The 20,539-nt window shown below is 37.7% G+C and overlaps 1 protein-coding gene across 5 annotated transcripts in view; it reads left to right on the top strand.

The window, feature by feature from the left end:
• The window catches only part of TUSC3 (tumor suppressor candidate 3), a 290,536-nt gene that overhangs the window by 216,262 nt on the left and 53,735 nt on the right, over positions 1 to 20,539 (top strand). For all 5 annotated transcript variants that reach the window (XM_005282085.4, XM_008168476.3, XM_065596814.1 and 2 more), the window contains one exon: positions 19,258 to 19,321. In XM_005282085.4, the coding sequence (XP_005282142.2) occupies positions 19,258 to 19,321 (64 nt within the window). The remainder of the gene's footprint in view (positions 1 to 19,257; positions 19,322 to 20,539) is intronic.

Raw genomic sequence — 20,539 nt, 5'->3', positions numbered from 1 at the left:
TGTAATAGAGGCATTTCTTATTGTTGCAGTATGCCAGCTGAGAGAATCTGCCATTTCTAGCAGGTAGTGTTCACTACCTCATTTTCAGTTTCATTTGTTCCCCTTCCCACTAAAAGCAGTAATGGTTAATGAATTCTACTGTATAGTATTAATCATTGCAGACACCTCTTCTCTAGAAATGATTTACCATCAATACATTTCACATAATTTTCTGAGCAGCCATCAGACAATTACTTTTTGTTAGTAGCAAGCCTGTCTGAATTTCACCTAGGGAAAAGAGGTTGCTTACTGGTCATCTCATGCATCTGAATTTTAAGCAATAAAGACTAAAGCATTCTAAGTTGCCACAATAGTGGGGTTATTTTAACTTGTTCAATTGTGTTAATTCTGTTTCCATTCCACATGCATTCTTTCACAGCCATGTCTTTCTATATGCTTGTCTGGGTTATATGTTGACAGTGGGCTGGATTTTATTTGACAGCTTTGTATCAGCTCATAGACTTATTGTCTTTAAGGTCAGAAGGGACCATTATGATCTTCGAGTCTGACCTCCTGTGGCCAACGCAGGCCACAGATTCTCACTCACCCACTCCTGTAACAAACCCCTACCTATGTCTGAGCTATTAAAGTCCTCAACTTGTGGTTTAAAGACTTCAAGGTGCATAACTTCCCCAATTTTTACTGCCCCAATGTATTGTCCTATCTGCTCAGTAGGTTTCAGTTACATTCTGTCCAAAGATTACTAGCCTGGATTCCTTGGTATGTGGCACTCTGTTGGCTTTTATTTGATTGTAGACTTAAAGCTTTTTGAGGTAGTTATTGACTCAAATGATTATTTTAATTGTGGTAGGTGAGTGGTGAATTTTAGTGTCCACGAGTGAGGAAACCTGACACACTGATTGGCCCCAATACAAATAACCTACCGTGCATGTACTGTATACAGCAGTAGTCATATCGTCTGTGATGGTCAGCTACTTTCAATAATCTAAATTAGGATGTTAATTTTAGATTTTTCAAAGACATATGGTTAGTCTCATTACCAAGCCCCACATTGGTTTCTACAGCACTTTACAACTTTGGGAGTTTCTATTTCTGCATGATGCACAGATCCAAACGTCTGTTAATAAAATGAGTCTTTTGAGACCCTCCCTTATAACTACAAATAGGCAGATCTAATATTACAAAGCAACAAATCTGTTAGACAAACCGTAGGGATTTGCTTCTTTGCTGGCACAAACTCGTGTTGACAGCTAGGGTGTTTGAGACTCAGAAAACCCCATTCTTGAATTCACAAAACTGCACTGTTTTTTAAAGTGTTAGAATAGTATATAATCCATTTGAATAATAAACACACTTTTCTGCATCACTGTGCATCTGTTCCTGAAAATATAAAATAAAAAGATGGAACTTATGTTCCTCTAATCATTCTTAGAATGATTCCAATTCGTGCACTACAATTCCTGTTCAATGTATTCAGCTTTATTTTGCATCAGACTTTTTCCAATAAGGTGCATAAATAAGATTCTGAGATAATGATATACTTTCCCTTACAACAGTGGGATTGTTAGCATTTAATCAAATGTTGCTGAGCATCATATCAAGCTGTTTAAAAACTGTAAGTGTACAATACAAATCCTAAATGTAGATTTGTAACCATAAATGTCAGGTTTCCTTAGATTAAGAGAATTGAACTCCTATAGCCAGTACATACTCTGAGCAAAAATAGGATAGAGTGCTGGATTTTGGAAAAACCTTGGGTTGAAAAATGTTATTTTGAGCATGTAAATAGGCCTGGTGTGGGTTCTCCACATCATAAGGGGGCAGAAAGAAGGGTTGAAGGAAAACCAATTAACAGTAGCTCCCCTCCCCACTACCTTTTACCTAAACTCATATTAGTCTCTTCCATTAGTTGTCTCTGCTGTGACAACACTGACTTTGGCCTTATAGGTGAATAACAGGTAACCTTTCAGCAATTTACCATTGAGTAGCCTGTTCCTGCCCTATCTATGTCACTTCTGAGTCTGTCCCCTACTCTCTCTAAAAGAAGAGATTCCTGCTGATTCCCTCAACAACTTCAAATTTGGATCTCAGCATTAACTGGAATAAATGTAAATTTTATAATCTAGAATTACCGAACTGACACTTGTCTTTTAAATGGAAACATTTAAGAGTCCTTGTTTGGAAGGGAGAGGAGGAGATACACTATCTGAATGCTGGAGGCATTATACCTACATCAGGAGCTAGCAAAGTGCCTTGAAAGGTGCTGGAAACAATGTAGACCTTAACCAACTTTTGAAGAGGTGAAGCACCCTTAGTCTGCCCAGACATACCCCATCTGGAGTATTCAGTGTTGAAAGCAGCACAAGTACTCTAGTTCCCTCTCACCCCACCTTTGTACTTGGGAAGCAGTGGTTCTAGCATTATGGTTGTTAGAACATAAGAATGGCTATACTGGATCAGATTAATGGGCCATGTAGCCCGGTTTCCTGTCTTCTGACAGTAGCCAGTGACAGATGCTTCAGAGAGAAAGAACAGAACAGGGCAATTTCTAGTGATCCATGCAGTCCCAGCTTCTGGCAGTCCAGCGTTTAGGGACAACCAGAGTATGGCGGGACACCCAGGACCATCTTGGCTAATAGCCATTGATGGACCTGTCCTCTATAAACTTAAGTCTTTTTTGTTGTTTTGTTTGTTTCCTGTGATGAGCTCCAGGACACAGGCAAATAATCCCTACACCTTTTCCCCTTCTTCATTGACCAGCATTGGGGCTTCATTGACCTAATATACTTCCTAGAACTAGAAAAGCTGAAATTTAAAGACAAATGGAAACATTGCAAAGTTTGAAATACTAGGGTTCTGGCATTTATGTGGTTAAAGAATTTATCAAATCTGCAAATATCTACAAACTGCTATTTTTTTCTGTGTTCTTGTGTGATAACAGCATCAAACAGGTTTAGAAATTTAAATAGTGAATGTAGAATTGTTTTTGTTTACTTTAACAGAATACAAAATTATGGTAATTGGTGGCAGATATGCTGAAAAATGTAATCTAAAGATATATTATTTTAACATGATGATAAAATAAAATAAATGAGAAACTCAGTAGCATCACTGGGGGAAGGAGTCAGTAAGGGAAGCTAGCTTTCTTGGAATGGAAATCCTTAGACATTTAAAATGACTTTCTTATTATATTGGGCCAAATTCATCTCTGCTGCTTTCACTTTAATGGTTAGGTTGCCTTGTGAATACAAAATGAAATAGCACGGTTAGCTTTGCGGATATTGATAAAAGGAACTTCCTTCAAAGGAACAATGTAAACACTGCATACTCTCATGGGGGCAAATATGATAGTCTGCTAGCCTATTATGTTTTTTCTTTGACTTCCCCAACCTAGAAAATAAGTTGAAAGGCTTTAGTATCACAAAATTGTTACTTAAAAGGAGTTTCTTAGGATAACAGTTGTGTGCAGCTGAGTTGAGGAAGATTAAATTACTGAAAGAGAGCTCCTGCAAAAAAGACATGTAAGCCTTGTAAAAAGGAGATGGAGGAAGATCAGAATGAATGTAGGAGAAATATATTCACCACAGTATTTTTTAAAGCTGTTGGCATTATTATTATTTGTTCATTATTGTTCAACATTTTAAAACAGTAGGCAAAACCTAAAATCACATTAAAAGATTTTTCATGAATTTGCTAATATATTTAGTCATATTCTACCACTCTTCCATTCACTGAGTCGGACCATGCACCATGAATAGTCCCAAATGGGGTACCCAAAATTAAGGTTGGCAGAATCTTGCCCACAGAAAGCAACTGGTAAAACTTAAGGTCAGATTCTGCCTGGCCTTTGCATGCTGCACAATGGGTGGTAAGACTCAAGTAGCTTTCCCTCACTTAACCTATAACACAGCACATATAAGGCCTGGTCCCCACTAAGCCCCCACTTCGGACTAAGGTACGCAAATTCAGCTACGTTAATAATGTAGCTGAATTTGAAGTACCTTAGTCCGAACTTACCGCGGGTCCAAACGCGGCAGGGAGGCTCCCCCGTCGATGCCGCGTACTCCTCTCGCCGAGCTGGAGTACCGGCGTCGACGGCGAGCACTTCCGGGATCGATCCGGGATTGATTTATTGCGTCTTAACCAGACGCGATAAATCGATCCCAGAACATCGATTGCCTGCCGCCGGACCCTCCGGTAAGTGTAGACATACCCTAAGGGATAGGGATAATTGAACTCCCTATACTCTGAGGAGACCAAGAAATGGCCCAACCCTACTTTTCTGTGGGCACATAGTGCCCCAAAAGGGGCAGAGAGGATGGTGGAGGAGTCAAGGTCATGTAGGGTGACCAGATGTACCGATTTTATAGGGACAGTCCCAATATTTGGGGCTTCGTCTCATATACCCCTCACTTCCTATCCTGATTTTTCACACTTGCTGTCTGGTTACCCTAAGGTCATGATCATGCAGTGCCTATACTTCCCGCACTGTTGCAGTGGAGTGGGGGTAAGCTGTACCTCATAAAGGGGTATGGCAGTGACCCCTGTATGTTTGGATGGCTCCATTCTGTTCTTGCTGTGTGTTGCTGGAGTGCGATATTTGGCAATTGCTTGTCATTCCTAAGGGTGCTGTTGTGTAGAGTTTCACATGGTTCACATCATATTATAACTAATTACTTCAAAATTTTAAAACATGACTACATGTGCCAATCCGCTGTCCTGGGCCCCTCTACCATAACTTAAAAATCACAACATTAAAAAAGTAGTACCCCTAAATATATCATCTCAGCCCTTGCCCTCAGCAGCCTTAACAAAGAGCAGAGCAAAATAAAAACAAATAAAAAGGGCTTTGTAACATTCTCAAAATGTTAACAAATCTGGGCTGTGGCAGACAAAGGGACTAACAGGCAAATAACACTGTTTTCAGTGCTCTGACAATACCCAGCTCTGTAGCTATTTCTCCTAATCCAGCCACTGATGTTGAACACCTGGGCCAGCGTTTGAATGAGACTGTGGCTTGGTGGAAGCTTAATATAGGTAAAGACACAGGTACAACCAGAAGCTATGGTAAGGTATATACCTGTGCTTTAGATCTGTGTGTGTCCGTGTCAGTTCCAGCAGTGTCATATGCCCAGCTGTTCTTAAACACTTGTATAGCATCAGTGTCCAGCAACCCTTTTTTTCATGTGTTCATCTTGTTAGTAAACTGCACCTATTTCATTTGGATGCAAACCTTACCATTGTGATCCTTGCCTTTTACCACAATGCATCTGCTCAGTTTTTAAGCAATGTATCTTGCAGGAGGGAGTATGTGATTTTAGTAGTCCAATATAGCCACTGCTGGCTCATGAGTGCATCTCCCTCTGCATTGTCCAACACATCCTCCACAAATGACAGATTAAGCATGATAGAATAAAACTATAAAGGCAGTGGTGTAAAATCTAAGTTAGGTCTGACAGACCTCAGCTCATTGAATTCAAGCAATTCTATGCGGAGCACATAAAGTCATTTTCTTCCCCTCCACTAGAGTAACTGTATAGTTAAGACAGACAAACTGTTTCAAAACATGAGTTAGTCTGGGGTTAAGAAGCTATCCTCATTGACACTCTACCCAAACAACTTCCCATTTTAACCCTCTACCTGCTTTGCCAAAAGGAGAAAATCACCAGAATTCTTGCTCCTAGAAATCTGAGCATGTGTATGGTTGACAGAGTCCCCATTTTCACAGAACCTAGACCTTCTTTCTCTTTGTAGCTTAAAATTTCTCACCGGTATTCAAGATTTGTTTTAAATATTCTGTACTTTTTTTTTTAATTTCGTATAAATAGAGTATTAGATAATCAGCTCTGATGGCTGAGAATGTAATTAAGAAAATACAGTATAATATGGAAAATACAAATCTTGATATTATTACAATATTCTGCTCGTGACAGCTTTCAAATATGTTTTCATTTCAACATTGTTTGCAGTGTTGTTGTAGCCATGTTAGTCCCAGGATACTGAGAGATGAGCTTTCAAACTATGCAGAGTTTTTCAGGTCTGACCTGAAGAAGAGCTTTGTGTAGCTTGAAAGCTTCTTTCTCTCACCAGAAGTTGCTGCAGTAAAAAATATTACCCACCCCCTTGTTTATTCCATTTCAATGTTTCCAGCATGGTAAAATGTGTAACAAATGTATTTCTCATTTTTTTAAAAAGGATAAATATCCTTCAGAACTTAATTAATTAAAAGAACCCCATATGATAAGAGGTTAGTAAATTGAGTGGAGTTTAGTGCTCCCCACCCCTAGAATAATTTTGATTCCCCCACACAGGCTAATTCAAGCATAAAATCCATACTGCTTTATTCAAGTAACCACACTGGAGACAATTGTGGCAACTGAAATATGCAATCATGTTTAAATTTTAGTGTGGGCTATCCTTGATGCTAATTGAATTGCCTCAAGGACTAAAATATAACTTCGAGGCCTTGTTTCAAATTATTGTGTTTCTCCTTTATTTACATAGTTTAATGGGGAGAAAGGAAGGAGCACAATCTACATTTAATATAAGTATTTTACTGAACCATGACAACTATCACTCTAGAGATCTTAAGCATATGCAGTATTTAGAGAAACTAAATATTTTCCATTGTGGCTATTCTTGATTATCCTTTTGACATAATATATGTATGTGCCATCTCTAATCTAATACTACTAAATATTTAATAAGTTTAGCAATAGCATATAAATACTTAACTCTGCTTTGTAGAAATTTACATGCTCTGAACAAATGTTTTCCACTGACACTTGACATCCTCAGCTCCCATTATTTCAAAGTGATTTATGCCCAAGAATAGCAGAATTTTAAAATCTGAAAGGGACCAGTTCTCCAAAATTCTCAGAACTGTTCAGCTGTGGGCCTTATTCAGACATCACCCCCAGCCTACCACACTTTCCCCCCATAAACTATGGTGAGGGGTAACGATTCGTTTTTCACTTTTATTTACCTATTAAAATCACTTGTGTAGAGCTCCAGGCGCATTAAATACTTTGCGTGTGCATGCTTAAAAACAACCCCCCCAAAATTCAATTGGTTCAGTATCATCAAAAGGGAACTGCAAATAACAGCTTCTTTCCTCAATCCACCCAATCAATCAACATCCACAAGGAGAGCTTGCAGGGTGGGGGTGATATGCAGCATTCAACATTTGATGGGGCTTTTAAGGATCAGAGAAAGAGAATCATAGAGTTGAGGCCCCCTGCCTGAAAATACTTTTGACCAATCCCCTCTTTAAGTCAGCAAGTAATAAGTATGAGAGCTTCCCCTGATTGCAGCTGTTATGGAATGACATAAGGAGTGAGGGTAGAATAGGTTAGGAATATTTTGATGCAATGTTTTTTGTTTGGAAAATGCCAGTTTGTCAAAACCAAAACACTTTTTGCAGCAACATATCAATTTTGACTAAACTTTCTTCTTGAAGTTTTCTTAGGTCCAGGATGCAATTGAGAGAGAGTGAAAGCTAAGAATAGTCAATAGTTCACTGATTAGTGTACTCACCTGGGCTAGGGAAGAGTCAAGTTCAAGTCTGTGCTCTGGGTCTTCCCCACAGAGTTCTGTAATTACTGGGCTATTGAATTATTCTCTCCTGTCCAATGAATTTGTAATTATTTATACAAAGTATAATAGCTCTAACAGGAAAAGTTGAGAGAGTGATTCTGTATTCTAATAGGTGGATATAGGATACTCGGGCTCATGTCTGTATTCTAGAGCAGGGACTTAAACCTAGATCTGCTGTGTGCCGAGTGAGTGCCCTAACCAGTTGGCTCACCTGTATTGCATTTTTGGTGATCCCTCTTTTAACCAAAAATTCAAAGGGTCTCAGTTTTTTGTCTCAATGTGGACCAAAAATAAATACTAAAACCTCAGAATTGTTCATGAACTGGATTTCTTGTTTTCAGGCCAGCCCTAAGTGAGAAGTCTCTAAGGACACAGGTCCAAACCACTTACACCTTACATTTTTCCCAGAAGCAAATTGGAAGTCAGTACAGATTTCAGGGAAAAAAAGCATAATATGTGGCAGGTCAGAAGTACCATTTTTAAGAAGCAGGCAGCCACAGTCTGCACTAGCTGAAATTTTAAGTACTCTTGAGGCATAGAACCATGTAGAGTGCATTGGAGCAGCTCAGGCTTGAGAAGTCTAAGGTACGGAAAGAAAGAAAATACAAAGTTGCATTCTTCTCACCAAATAGAGGGAAAATGCCACTGCTACCTCCAATAATCTGATAGCTTTACAAACTATATTTTATATTAGATCTAACTTAAAACTGTGGGTACACTCCCTTAAATGAGGTGGCATATTTTAGTTACTTTTCCTCAGCCTTAAAGCATTTCCTCATGTTTTACTGCATCAACCCAGAAGACTTGAGACAATGCAGTAGTTTTTGCCTATGACACAATGTCCTTTGGATGGGTCACTTCAGCCAGGCAAAAACCATATGCTTGTCACACCAATCATTTTGGTGGCCAAAACTGCAGTCTGACATTTAGGTTTAGATCAAATACTGCGACACCTGTGCCTGTACAAAGGTACCTTAAACTAAACCCTTTAGTACTCTATCCACTTCAGCATAGACACAGCATCCTTCTAAACTCAGCAGGTATTTCCACTATTAAAGAGCCCTGTTCCATCCCAGAAAAGATCAGGACTCCAGAGACAGAGGATCTCCTTTTCTGGGTGCCTGAAGTCTGTGGTATTAAGCTCTACTTCAAACAAGACATTACCTCTTCTGAAAAAGTGTTGGTAGGAGACATGGATTAAGAGCCAGCTGCTTTCTGACTTGCTACTGTCAAAGTCCCTGGCTCAGGCAGTTCTGTATCAAAGCTTCCAATGCCCCCTTTTTATTCAGGTTCAGATTTAGGAGATGGATCCAGGGAGACTCCACAGCAGTATGTGGTCAGGGACTCTGTTAAATTAATTCTGGTCATCTCTGAGGCTGCCTCAACGATTCCATTAGCTCCCCTAATATTGCAGTCTGTGCTGCTGTATTAAAAGAAGAGATGGAATTCTATGGCTGGCACTTCTCTTCACGAGTGCCAGGTATATCACCTGTGTTATGCACATAGGCCTAACTTTTAGTAAGTGTGCTCAAGTTGCCAGTTCAAACACCTGACACCAGCTCATAGATGAATAATGTGTGCATACACAACTCTATTTTTCTTGCAGTTATCAGGTGGTTTACACATTCTCTTCTGGAAAATTAGGCCATAGTTTACTAGCAAAGTACAAGTTTCTTCTCTTCATATATTTCCTTCAAGACTATAAAGAAATTTATACCATATAATTAAGCACCTATTCTGAATCTCTAAAAGAAAGGCATTTCAATCTTCTTTTAGTATATTCCATCATAATATTGATATATCATAAGCAATAAACATTAACTATTTTTGTTAGTGAATTAAAAATAGCCTTTAATAAACCACACTTACCACTATGAATGCTAGATTTTCAGCATATTGGTACAGTGATTTTTATAAACTGCCTTTAGAAATTCTAGTTCAAATCTGGTTACATTTTCAGATTAAATGTTAAGTGGTCTATTTATGCCTTCTAGTGAAGAAAGTTCATATCATTTATTTCCCCCTATGAGATGATGAGAGACTTGTCTGTGATTATATGCAAATATAGAGAAAATTGTTGGTCATGTCTAGGCAATAGGTATACCACTAGTAATTATAATTCCTGCCCCAAGTAATAGGCCAATCTCATATGCTGACACTTTCCACCATTTCAAAGTGCAGTTGTAGTCTGAAAATTGAGTAATATGTACAAAACTTTTTTATTAATTGTTTTTAGATGTGTTCAGAGCAATGTTGTCTGACTTTAATGGCAAAAGAAACTTCTATTGTCTATCTAATTTATCTAGGTAAGCCCTACAGAGGAGAAAGAGTTGGATTTTATTATTTATTAAATTCCAGTTAGAGACAGGGCCGGCTCCAGGCACCAGCTTGCCAAGCAGGTGCTTGGGGCGGCCACTCCGGAGAGGGGCGGCACGTCCAGCTATTCGGCAGCAATTCGGCAGACGGTCCCTCACTCCCACTTGGAGCGAAGGACCTTCCGCCGAATTGCCGCCGCAGATCGCGATCGCAGCTTTTTTTTTTTTTTCTTTGCCACTTGGGGCGGCAAAAACCCTGGAGCTGGCCCTGGTTAGAGAGGCAATCAGTTAAAGCCATGCAAACCTGTAGCCCTCAGGTATTACTGAGGACATAATTTGAAGGCAGAGTTTGCACAGATTAATTGAGGCTATGATTTATCTTCCAGAATACTTTACTGGTGTTGATGTGTGAGAAGGAGAGAATCTCTTTACTCTCAGATTTAGTTTGCAGAGTTGGAAATTAGAAAGAGAAAACACTTTCTTTTAAAGTGAGTACATCTGATGTAGAATAATTGAAACAAACTCAGAAACTAAGGGTAAAAATTTTCGATGCACTTTTCAGAGTAGAACTGCACTTTAAACAAACCATAATTATACACAAAACATAAAAGATAAAAAATAAATAGGACAATATGTCATGTCTATAAGGGAATAATTTGTAGTAAGACATTGCATTTATCTCTAATATATTGCTGTTTATATATAGTTATAGATATAGATATAAATAAAAATCTTTACATTTCTTTTACAAAATGTGACAACTTAATTTAACTTGTATTAAGCTATCACTTTAGTAATCCATGAAAATAAAAAGTACCAGTATGGTGATAATGCTAAAGTGTAAAACCTTCTGGATAACTGACTAATAAAACAGATTCATTTTGTAAGTTACTTGTTACCACAGCAAAGGTGGCTTTAAGCTCTTCCCCAGTCATATCAGTGTTAACATTTAGGAGATAATGCTGCAAAAGATGAAGGACTTTGCAAAAAAGATATCTACTTTCAAGCATTGACCTTTCATTTTCAGTTAAGTCTTGCTGAAGTCTGTGGGGACGTCTGGCCCTTATTGCTTGTTGTACGGTAACTTTTATCACTGAAACAGATTTGGAAAGGAACACAGGGCAAGACCCTGGATGCAATCTTTTACTTTTGTACCTGCAGTTTATCTAAAATGTCCATGTTTAAAATTATTGCATTTGTGATTGACATTTGAGGATGCTGAAGTTCTCACATTATATTTTACCAGCTTATACTTTTCAGCTTTGAAGCACTGTGCAGCAAACATCAGTGAGGATATGGCATAATGTAACATTATTGAAGAAATTCTATTGTCTTGATTTGATGAAAGTAACACAGCACTGCCTAATAATTTGTTGAAAGATAATAATAGCGCTGCTCTGTTCAGACCCACATTTTGAAAACAGCCACGTAAATTAAGTTATTTTGGTAAGACTTTTCAGTGAGCGCCTAAAAGTAGTCATATAAAACAAAGTAGCTAGATTTTCAGAAGAGTTGAGCACCCAGAACTTCTATTGAAATGAGATATGGTTTGTCAAAACCTACAGAAAATCTGGCAAGCTTTCATGTAAGTGCCTAAACATGGAGTTTGGCGCATAACTTAGACATCCATGTGTGAAAGTATTGGCCTTTCTTTGTTGCTTTGACAGTAATAAACATAAATCCAATGTTCTTGGCACTTTTAATATAAAATGATTTGTGGCTTCAAAACATGCACATAGACAAATATAACTGCAAAGGAAATAACATTTTTGTGTGCAAAAGGCACTTACCTATTTTTATCCATAATTTTAAATTTCTATTTTAGGGACATACTCTGAAAGTACAATTTTTAGGCCTTTAAAATTACTGTGTATCCACCACCATTGCTTCACATGCAATAGCTGTGAAATTGTTACCCCTCCATAGTTCAGACTGAGATTACCCTCTCAACTTTTTCATACTCTGAAAGTGTATACACATGTTGAAACATACTCTTCTTTTGTATCGTGTTTCCTTGCTGCCCATATTAAATATAACATCTAAGATACAGTATGATTTGATGAAACTGTACCCAGATATCAGTACCTATGTATTTTGAGTATCTGTTTGCATGAATTGGAAACATTCCATCTTGAGGCATTCATTATATAATAATTTATATAATAATTTGTAGAATAATATAAATATTACATTTATAGAATATACAATTTGGTTTCCTGGCCAATTCATGTGATGCCATGTTCTGTTCTGTTCTTGATGAAACAATTAACAATCACTACAAATATACCAAGCTTGGGTCTTTCCCACCTGACCTTAGACATTCTTGTGACTTGTATTGATTTTATTATCCCACTTTACCCATACAAATGTAACCTGATCACCTTTTATTGATAATATCAGTATTATCTTTCTAGAGAAATTTGTAGAGTCACAGTGAATATAAAAGCTTATCCACATATACTTCAAAATTACATACAAGGATATCTGTTGCTTTAGCATCTGGACTGGCTTTTTAATAGACTCCTCCCCCCTTAGGACACATTAAGTTTGACTATCAGAAGACTAACAATTATAGCTATTTTAAAACAATATTCATTTCCCCAACATATATGGACTGCCTGAAAGCCAAAATCAAACTGGTCATTTCCATTGCAAACTCATGCTTCCCTTTTTAATCTTCCTCACCTACAATTATATCCACTCCACTCTCCTTACTATTTTTTGTCTTCTGTTTTCTTCTTCTTTCCATTGCAGCCAGAATCTGTTCTTTCTACAAAAAACAAAACAACAAGTTCAAGCAGGATTTCATCTAGCCTCTAATATCTTTCTAGGCATTTCTATGCCAATTAAAGTAGTATCTGAGCACTGAATACAAACATTTCAGAATCATACAGTGTTTCCACACAGTAACAAATTATTTCGCCCCTTATTGGTCAGAATGCTTTTCCTAATGTTTGTTTGTTTGTTTCTAAATGTGACTCTGAGAAAAGATGTCCTATTCCTCTACAACCCTCAGGAGAGCTTGCACAAAGAGATAAGAATGCAGTGGAAAAGAGATTATGCTCAGGTTCATTCTGAACTAACGCTTACAATCCCCTACTCTTGCGCCCTCAGCAAAAAGGGTTCTGCCCTAGTCATAGGATACGTAACAGTCAGCCTGGATTCTGACCACTAGGTATCACTGCAGCTGTGGATTTCAGCTGTCTTGATTGGGTGTGTATGAAACAGCTAGCTAGGCCTTAACCCAATGAGGGCTTTAAAGATTAGGACCAGTATGTTGAAGCAGATCTAGAAGGAATAGGAATCCAACTGAATAAGTGAAGCATTGGTGTGATGTGCTCTTGTCTGTCTGTTTACTTTAATGGGTGGGCTAATCTGTGTTGTAATAATTGGAGTTAACATGTGGGTTTTCACACAGTGACAATCCCTCTCCCCCACCCAAAGCCCAAACCTTGCAAGTCTATTTTGTGTTACAATGCATTTCTTGTTGGTCTAAAAGTTCAGAACGCAGAAATATACTAACAACTAAATTAATCTGTTAGAGATCTGCATGATACACCTCTACCTCGATATAACACTGTCCTCGGGAGCCAAAAAATCTTACCGCATTATAGGTGAAACCGCGTTATATTGAACTTGCTTTGATCCACTGGAGTGCCTCCCGGAGCACTGCTTTACCGTGTTATATCCGAATGTGTGTTATATCGGGTCACGTTATATCGAGGTAAAGGTGTATATTATAGAATGCTACACATGAGAATGTCAGAATATCATTCTGAATCATATGACTTCAAATTTTAGCTAGTAGTTGGGGGAATTTTGAGATTCACACTGTTCGAGTATGTGCATACATATATATTCTGAAATATTATTCTAGTATGGAATATCTCAGATAGCATTTTCTAAAATATTACACCATTTATGTGTGTGTGGGGGGGGGTTGTTGCAAAGCCCAGTTCTAGTGGTTTGTCTTCTATTAATGGATTTTTTAAAAAGTGGAAGTTGTGGTATTGTTGCCTCTTTGTTTAAAAATAAAACTCCCTGCCCCCCCTCACCCCCCATGGCCAAAGGACTGCCAAGATGGGTAAGAAGAATTTGTAGTCTCAATATGTAATTATACTTGCTTCTGTGACCATCACTAATCAAGCCCTGATATGTAGAGTTTATTGCAGACATATAATCTTTCTTTATTTAAAATTAAATAGTTAATACTTTGTATCTATGATGATGTAATAAACTCAAATATACATTTCAGGTGTTTTTAAGTCACTTATCACTTTGGTATCTAAGCACCAGTATTTTACTTGTTTGTTTGTTTTATTTCATTAAGTCATTTGTATGTATTTTGTGTTCTAGGCATATTACATACGGTAAACAACAAACTCTAACAAAATACATAAACATATTTTAAAAATCAGAGCTCTGAATCCTTCCCAACAAGCAGCATGGCTTGTCTCATTACCTCCCTCCCATCCATAATCATTCCTCCTCCCCCAGGAAAACCTGTCATAACATGCAAATATTCCAGCATGCCCTAAAGGTCACCACATTTGGGACTTAATAACCCAGTGTTGGAAGGCAGTTCCAAAACCAAGGGCAGCTAATTCAAAATGCACTTCCCCCTAGCACTCTCCCAATTATATCACTGGGCAAGCAGCTCCAATGCGTCAACTGATCTCTACCACTGCTATATCATTTGGAGAGGAGGTAGTTTCTCAGGGACACTGGACCTAAATTATCTAGACCCTTTCAGGTTTTTCTTTAAAGTTCAGGTTTAAAAAACCCTACAAAATTCTAGGTATTTGCTGCTACAGTATAAGCATTTCAGCATCTCATCTGTTATGTTTAGATTGTAAGAAACTGATTCTTCACTGCTTTGTCCTTGTAAGTAGTCTGCACATCTGTGCAAAATTGATGTAAATGTCAAGGACTCAAACCATCTATTATATCAGAATAGTAGAATTTTACACTCAGTTTGCCAAGTGTAAATGACTACACCCGGTGTAAGAAAATGGAAAATCGGGCTCTAAATTTTCAGAGCTTGGAACTCAGTGTTCAGTCTTTTGTAGCACCAGATCTGTTTGTTGGCACTTAACAAAAATGAATGTTAATTTGCAGGTTGGAGGTCTAGATATTTACATGTAAAATAAACCCATGTCATTGACTGAATATACTGAAGAATTGTAATTAATATTTCCTGCTGATACCAGAAACCACACAATGTAATTTGAGCAGTACTTTGTAACATATTTACTGTACTGGCTCTAGGGTGACCAGATGTCCCTATTTTATAGGGACAGTCCCGATATTTGGGGCTTATTTTTATATGGGCTCCTATTACCCCCCACCCCTGTCCCGATTTTTCACACTTGCTATCTGGTCACCCTAACTGGCTCCCACAGACAGCCCTAAAGACTGTGGCTTCTCCCACATGGAGGGAAAGGAACCTTGCTTTAGGAAGCAACTCAATAGAGAAGATCAGGGTGGGGGTATGCTTCCTGCTTGCGAAGAGAGCATAGCTGTTTGGTAACAGTAACCAGCAGCAGCCAGGGAGCTGCCTCTCTACCCTATTGCAATAATAAACAGATGTAGTTCTGTTGTTTATTGAGCTCATGCCTGCACCATTATTCCTAAGGCTCTGGCTGACTGTGCTAACCCATCAATAAGTAGATTGTAAGGTCGTGTAATAATATTAAGTAAGAAAAAAAATTAGATAGCTTTGTCTATTGTGCAGTAAAATGTGAAGAGAGCCTCGTGTACATGAAATAAGAGGACACATTGGTAGGAAATTAACAGTAAGCTTTGAGAATAATATTTTTTTCTTTTATTTAAATTATCTTCCAGTGGTAGAATAAATATAGTGCTACAATTAACAAATTAAACATGACAAAACAATGGTTGTGATCATAGGGTATCAGCAACATACAATACAAATATGGAAAGATACTGAAGATCTTAGTCTATAAAATGGTATTGTGGTTTAAATTGCTACAATATTTATACAGAAAGAGGAAAAGTCAGTAGTGCAGTGTATTATTTAGGATAAAAATGAGCTGCCAGATTGCTTCCATAAGATAAGATCATTTCATGTTATTCATACTTGTTAAAATCAATTTTAATTGCTTTAATGGAATAAGGACAATTAAAAGTATATCAGTAAAACTGACCCCTTCTGATATCAAGTATTTTACATGTACAGAAGAGATTTGTTTTCTTTGTATTCATGTGATAACAAGTCAGCATCATCACCATTGTTTAACAACACTCTCTCTTGAAGATTGGTTCCTTGAATCCCCACTGTTTCTTTTTCCTTGCAATTTAGCTCACCCTGGAGATGGGCCAAAGTAGGGTACATGTACATTTCTATACATAAAAAGTGCAGCTGGACTCTCCCTCTTTCTTTTTTCTTTTGTGTGTGTGTGTGTGTGTGTGTGTGTGTGTGTGTGTGTGTGTGTGTGTGTGAAACTTAGGGTATGTAAAAATGATTTTATTATGTGTAAGAAACCAAAAATATTAATTTGTGAGAAATGTAGTTTAGATTGAATGATTTGATACAAACAGTTAATACTGTATTAGTAAATATACTATGGTATATTTTGTAAACATAATGAAGTCTTAGTCTACTACACTCTACTAAAATTGTAATGAGAAGTAGTAGACATTCACCATTTATTGTGCATGTTTAGGCCCCTAATGCTTAAAACACAGGAGACATCCCACTGAATGAGATGAGAGTGCTCAGGTGAATAAAGGCACACTAGAATCATACGACTGGAACGGACAGTGAGGTCAGTCCAGTCCCCTGTCATGAAACGTGCTTAAGTGTTTGTTTGCAGGAACGGGACCATAATTGTGTGGATCAAAATCCACTGCAGATATTTTCTTTTTGAATTAGGAATTAGCACCCCTAGTTCCAGCATATTTTTGTCTGCTAAGTTTGTAAAATACCAAATGTCACAACTGAGAGATTTATACATATACACAAAGAAGACCTTACTTTTCTCCTCCATTTTTCAAGAAAACTTGAAATTTTAGTTTTCCCTTTTGTTATTGGAAGGTGCCTGGGGACAGTGTTTGGTTTCCCATGTGAAGAGAGAGCTGGGATCAAATTGGTCTCCATTTGTTCCCATGGCTGCATACAGTCATGTGGACTATAGGTTAGTTAGGCCACTGCTATCATTGGATAGCTGAGCAGGAATAACTGTTAGCATGGATCTGTAATTATAGTCAGCCTCATATGTAAGTAGTAATGTGAAGAGCAACACAAATGTCCCTTTTATGCTATTTAACACAGCAGAGCAAATAATGGTGGTTTCAGAATCAATTTAATTTAATTCAACTGAATAATTAACTATTCTCAAGTTAACTGAAAAATGTGAGTATTGCCTTCTCTTCTTTGACATTCCTCTATCTTGGGCTAGTTAGAGTTTCTTGGCTGGCTTGTCAAAAACCTACAGAATATAGATTGGCTTGTATCATGCCTTACTGTAAAATCATAAAGTCCAATCTTCTAAGATCAATCATTTTCTCTTGTTTGAAAAACATGGTTTTTACTTGGGTGGGGGGAAATCACTGATAAATATGAACTTCTTAACCAAACTAAAGCGAAATTGAGTATTTGAACATATATAATGACTTTTAAAGAATAGCAGGTAGCCATCCACTGAGTAAAAATTATTTTATGATATCTTATGAGCTATGCATTTTATCATAACAACATCAGCCAAAATTTAGTCAGTTTGAATAAAGGCATTTTTTGTGGCTTGAAGCAGCAGCATCTTTTATTTTTCTTTCGAGTTTGAAATCATTTTGGGCCCTAAAATCGATAGTCTACATACAGATTTTTTTTAAAGTAAAAATTATAAAATATGAGGGGTAATATTGGCTCCCCTTGGCATCTTGCCATTGGCTTCAGTGGGGCCAGGATTTTACCTTGGTGCTTTAAAAATGCATGTTTGACTTTTGATGAGTATATAATTATTTCAAAAAAGTAATATGACAAGCTGATTTCACTGTCTGGCTATAGCACTTTTTTTTTTCAGTTAGTGTGGTTATTCGCTATCCTTCAACAATAGCTAGTTTTGTATTGAAAACATACTTTCAATTTTCAGTGAGTCACTTTGTTTAAAAACAAGTCCACAAAATAGGATATTTTCAAGTCATTATTGGACTATATATCAAAAACATCAAATTTTGAGTATATTTGCTCTTTAAAATGTCTTTCCATATCTAATATATATCTTATTTTATTTATTGTAAGTTTATTTTTTTCTTTTTCCTTTGCGGTGGGGGGAACTAAAGTAAATAAGCCAAATACAAAGGGAGAATATCATGACCACATTGGAGTACATGTCAATGTTATTCAGTTGTTGTGCCTTGAGAGAACAAGTGCAAGTTGCCTTTCTCAGCAAGGATGATTCTCCCCCCTTTACACCCTCCAAATATGAGAGTAGATGCTAAATATGATGCCCACTCTGAGACTGGGGAAGGATGTAGATTTTTTTTTCAGTGGTTCAGTAAAATTCTTTTGTATAAGCTAAGGAGTATGAGGACACATTGTTTTCAGGAAAGATGGTATTGGGAGACCTACTTTAACTGAAGGGATGTGCGGCATTTAGTGCTTCTGAGAAGTGAGTGCAGATGGCTGTGTACATGAGGTTAGTCATGTGGCAAACTAAAATATCTTGTGATAAGGAGGTATAGAAGTGGCAGCGTCTCCAGTGGGTTGCAGATTCTGTGAATTTTGTAGCCTATGAAATGGTGGCTGTGTGATAGTCTGTTAACGTTTTGGCAAAGTTCAGCTTCCTTTCTCAAGCCTCCTGTTTTTTCACTTGACATTTGAATATCTGTTAAAGCCATGTTTAGACATATCCCTGAACCCAGCCCCTCCCCAGTCAACAAGTGATCTTCAAAGAAGATGGACACACACACACTTTTGTTGGTCAGTGTTAGTAGTTGCTAAGAGCTATCTATTACTCATCCCTCCCATCATTTAAATTGCAATGGGATGAAGAACTTGGAATCGCTCAGGTGGATGAAGCTTGTAAATTAAATTTCAAAATATGTGGGATTTCTGATTCACGGGTGGCCAATCACGTATAGCAGTTTTTATATATGGTGGACCTGGGCTTTAGCTGTGCTTTTCAGATGGTTTGCTTTTAACAATGGTTTGTAAAAAATGTAACTTTAGAAGTATATATCTTCTGCGGGCACTACACTATTTATGCATTGTTTTGCAAGACAGGTTTAATTTTAATTCTCACACATACTAAATCATGTCATTTTCAACATTTTTCACAGCCTTAATGATGATGATTTATTTTTGTTTCTTACTCTCATTTTGCAGAGTTACATACATGGGAGCAGTCAGGCTCAATTTGTTGCAGAATCACATATTATACTACTACTGAGTATCCTTCAGAAACCGATGGATAGAACAAGGCAAGCTAAATCAGAGTATGCTATTATATGAAATTGCTCTGACAGTGAATATCATTGAAGCTTTGAACAGGTATTGCATTTTCACTTTATTTACTATATGATTAAGCAGATGTCTAGTGTTGTTGCTGTTTACTGTTGGGGAATGCTGAAGCTGCTGTCTCCTACTGTGTATCTATTTAACTGCCAACTCTAACAATCTGCCTGGTACAGTACTATTTTATATTTTTCCTTTCTTTTCTATCTTTAAATCATCAGCAGATATTTTTTCTTTGCTTTTCTCTTTGTATTGTCTGCTAATTTTAAAACGATTGTGTCTCAGCTTTCAGCTCTGTTAAACGTTGAGGAGAATATACGTGTTTTCTAGTTTGGAAAAATAGCAAAAATATTTATGAAAAGAGATTATCTTTCTAGAGCTCTTTCTATGGGAAAGACACACCTAACTAGACGTTTCCTTGTTTGCACTAACTTCTCCTTCAATTCCTGTGATGATAAATGACCCACTACAGTTGCCATTAATGTCAAGAGGAAGACTCTGAGTAACTTGAGTGGGTTAGATGAAGACCTGCATGAAAGTTTCTGTAAAGATGAACTTGTGATTTCTCTAAACCCTTTTTCTGATCGTAAGTTATGCTCACTCAATGAAAACTATAACACATGACTAATCACAGTTACCTTTCTCATGTGGGTAGCACGGGGAGGTGGAAGAGAAACAAATCAAATTCCCCAGACTATGGAGCAGCAGCCAAAACCTTAGGGTTTGGTAATCACTTTGCTCCCTCCCAAATTTTGAGGATTTAGTAAGTGGATCCACACTGATGTAGATCCATAGCCCCTGTCCTACAGGTTCCAAAGCCATCTTCATGTTTGGGAAGATGGGCCCAGTGGTGCTGCAACAATTTTTATAGTGCTGAAAATGGAAACCATGGCTTTGGGTTGTTGTTACTACTTCATACCAGAGGCTACGGCAGCACCGCCAGCACCCCTAGTTCCGGCATCTATGGGTGGGCCCCCACAAGCATGCTTCACCCCCTACATAGTGATCCACTGTCTGGGCTCCCCACTCCATGCGGTGAAACCACATCAGTTTTTCTGCCTATTGGGTCTTATGTGTCCCGTAGATGGGAAGGGGAAGATTTAGTCCCCAAGTCCTGATCTTAGGCACACTGAAGTCAATGGGAGACTTTCAA

Source organism: Chrysemys picta, chromosome 5 (assembly GCF_011386835.1).
Source record: "Chrysemys picta bellii isolate R12L10 chromosome 5, ASM1138683v2, whole genome shotgun sequence".
Lineage (NCBI taxonomy): Eukaryota > Metazoa > Chordata > Testudines > Emydidae > Chrysemys > Chrysemys picta.
Note: the sequence above shows the minus strand (reverse complement) of the source record. Positions and strands in the feature narration are given on the sequence as shown.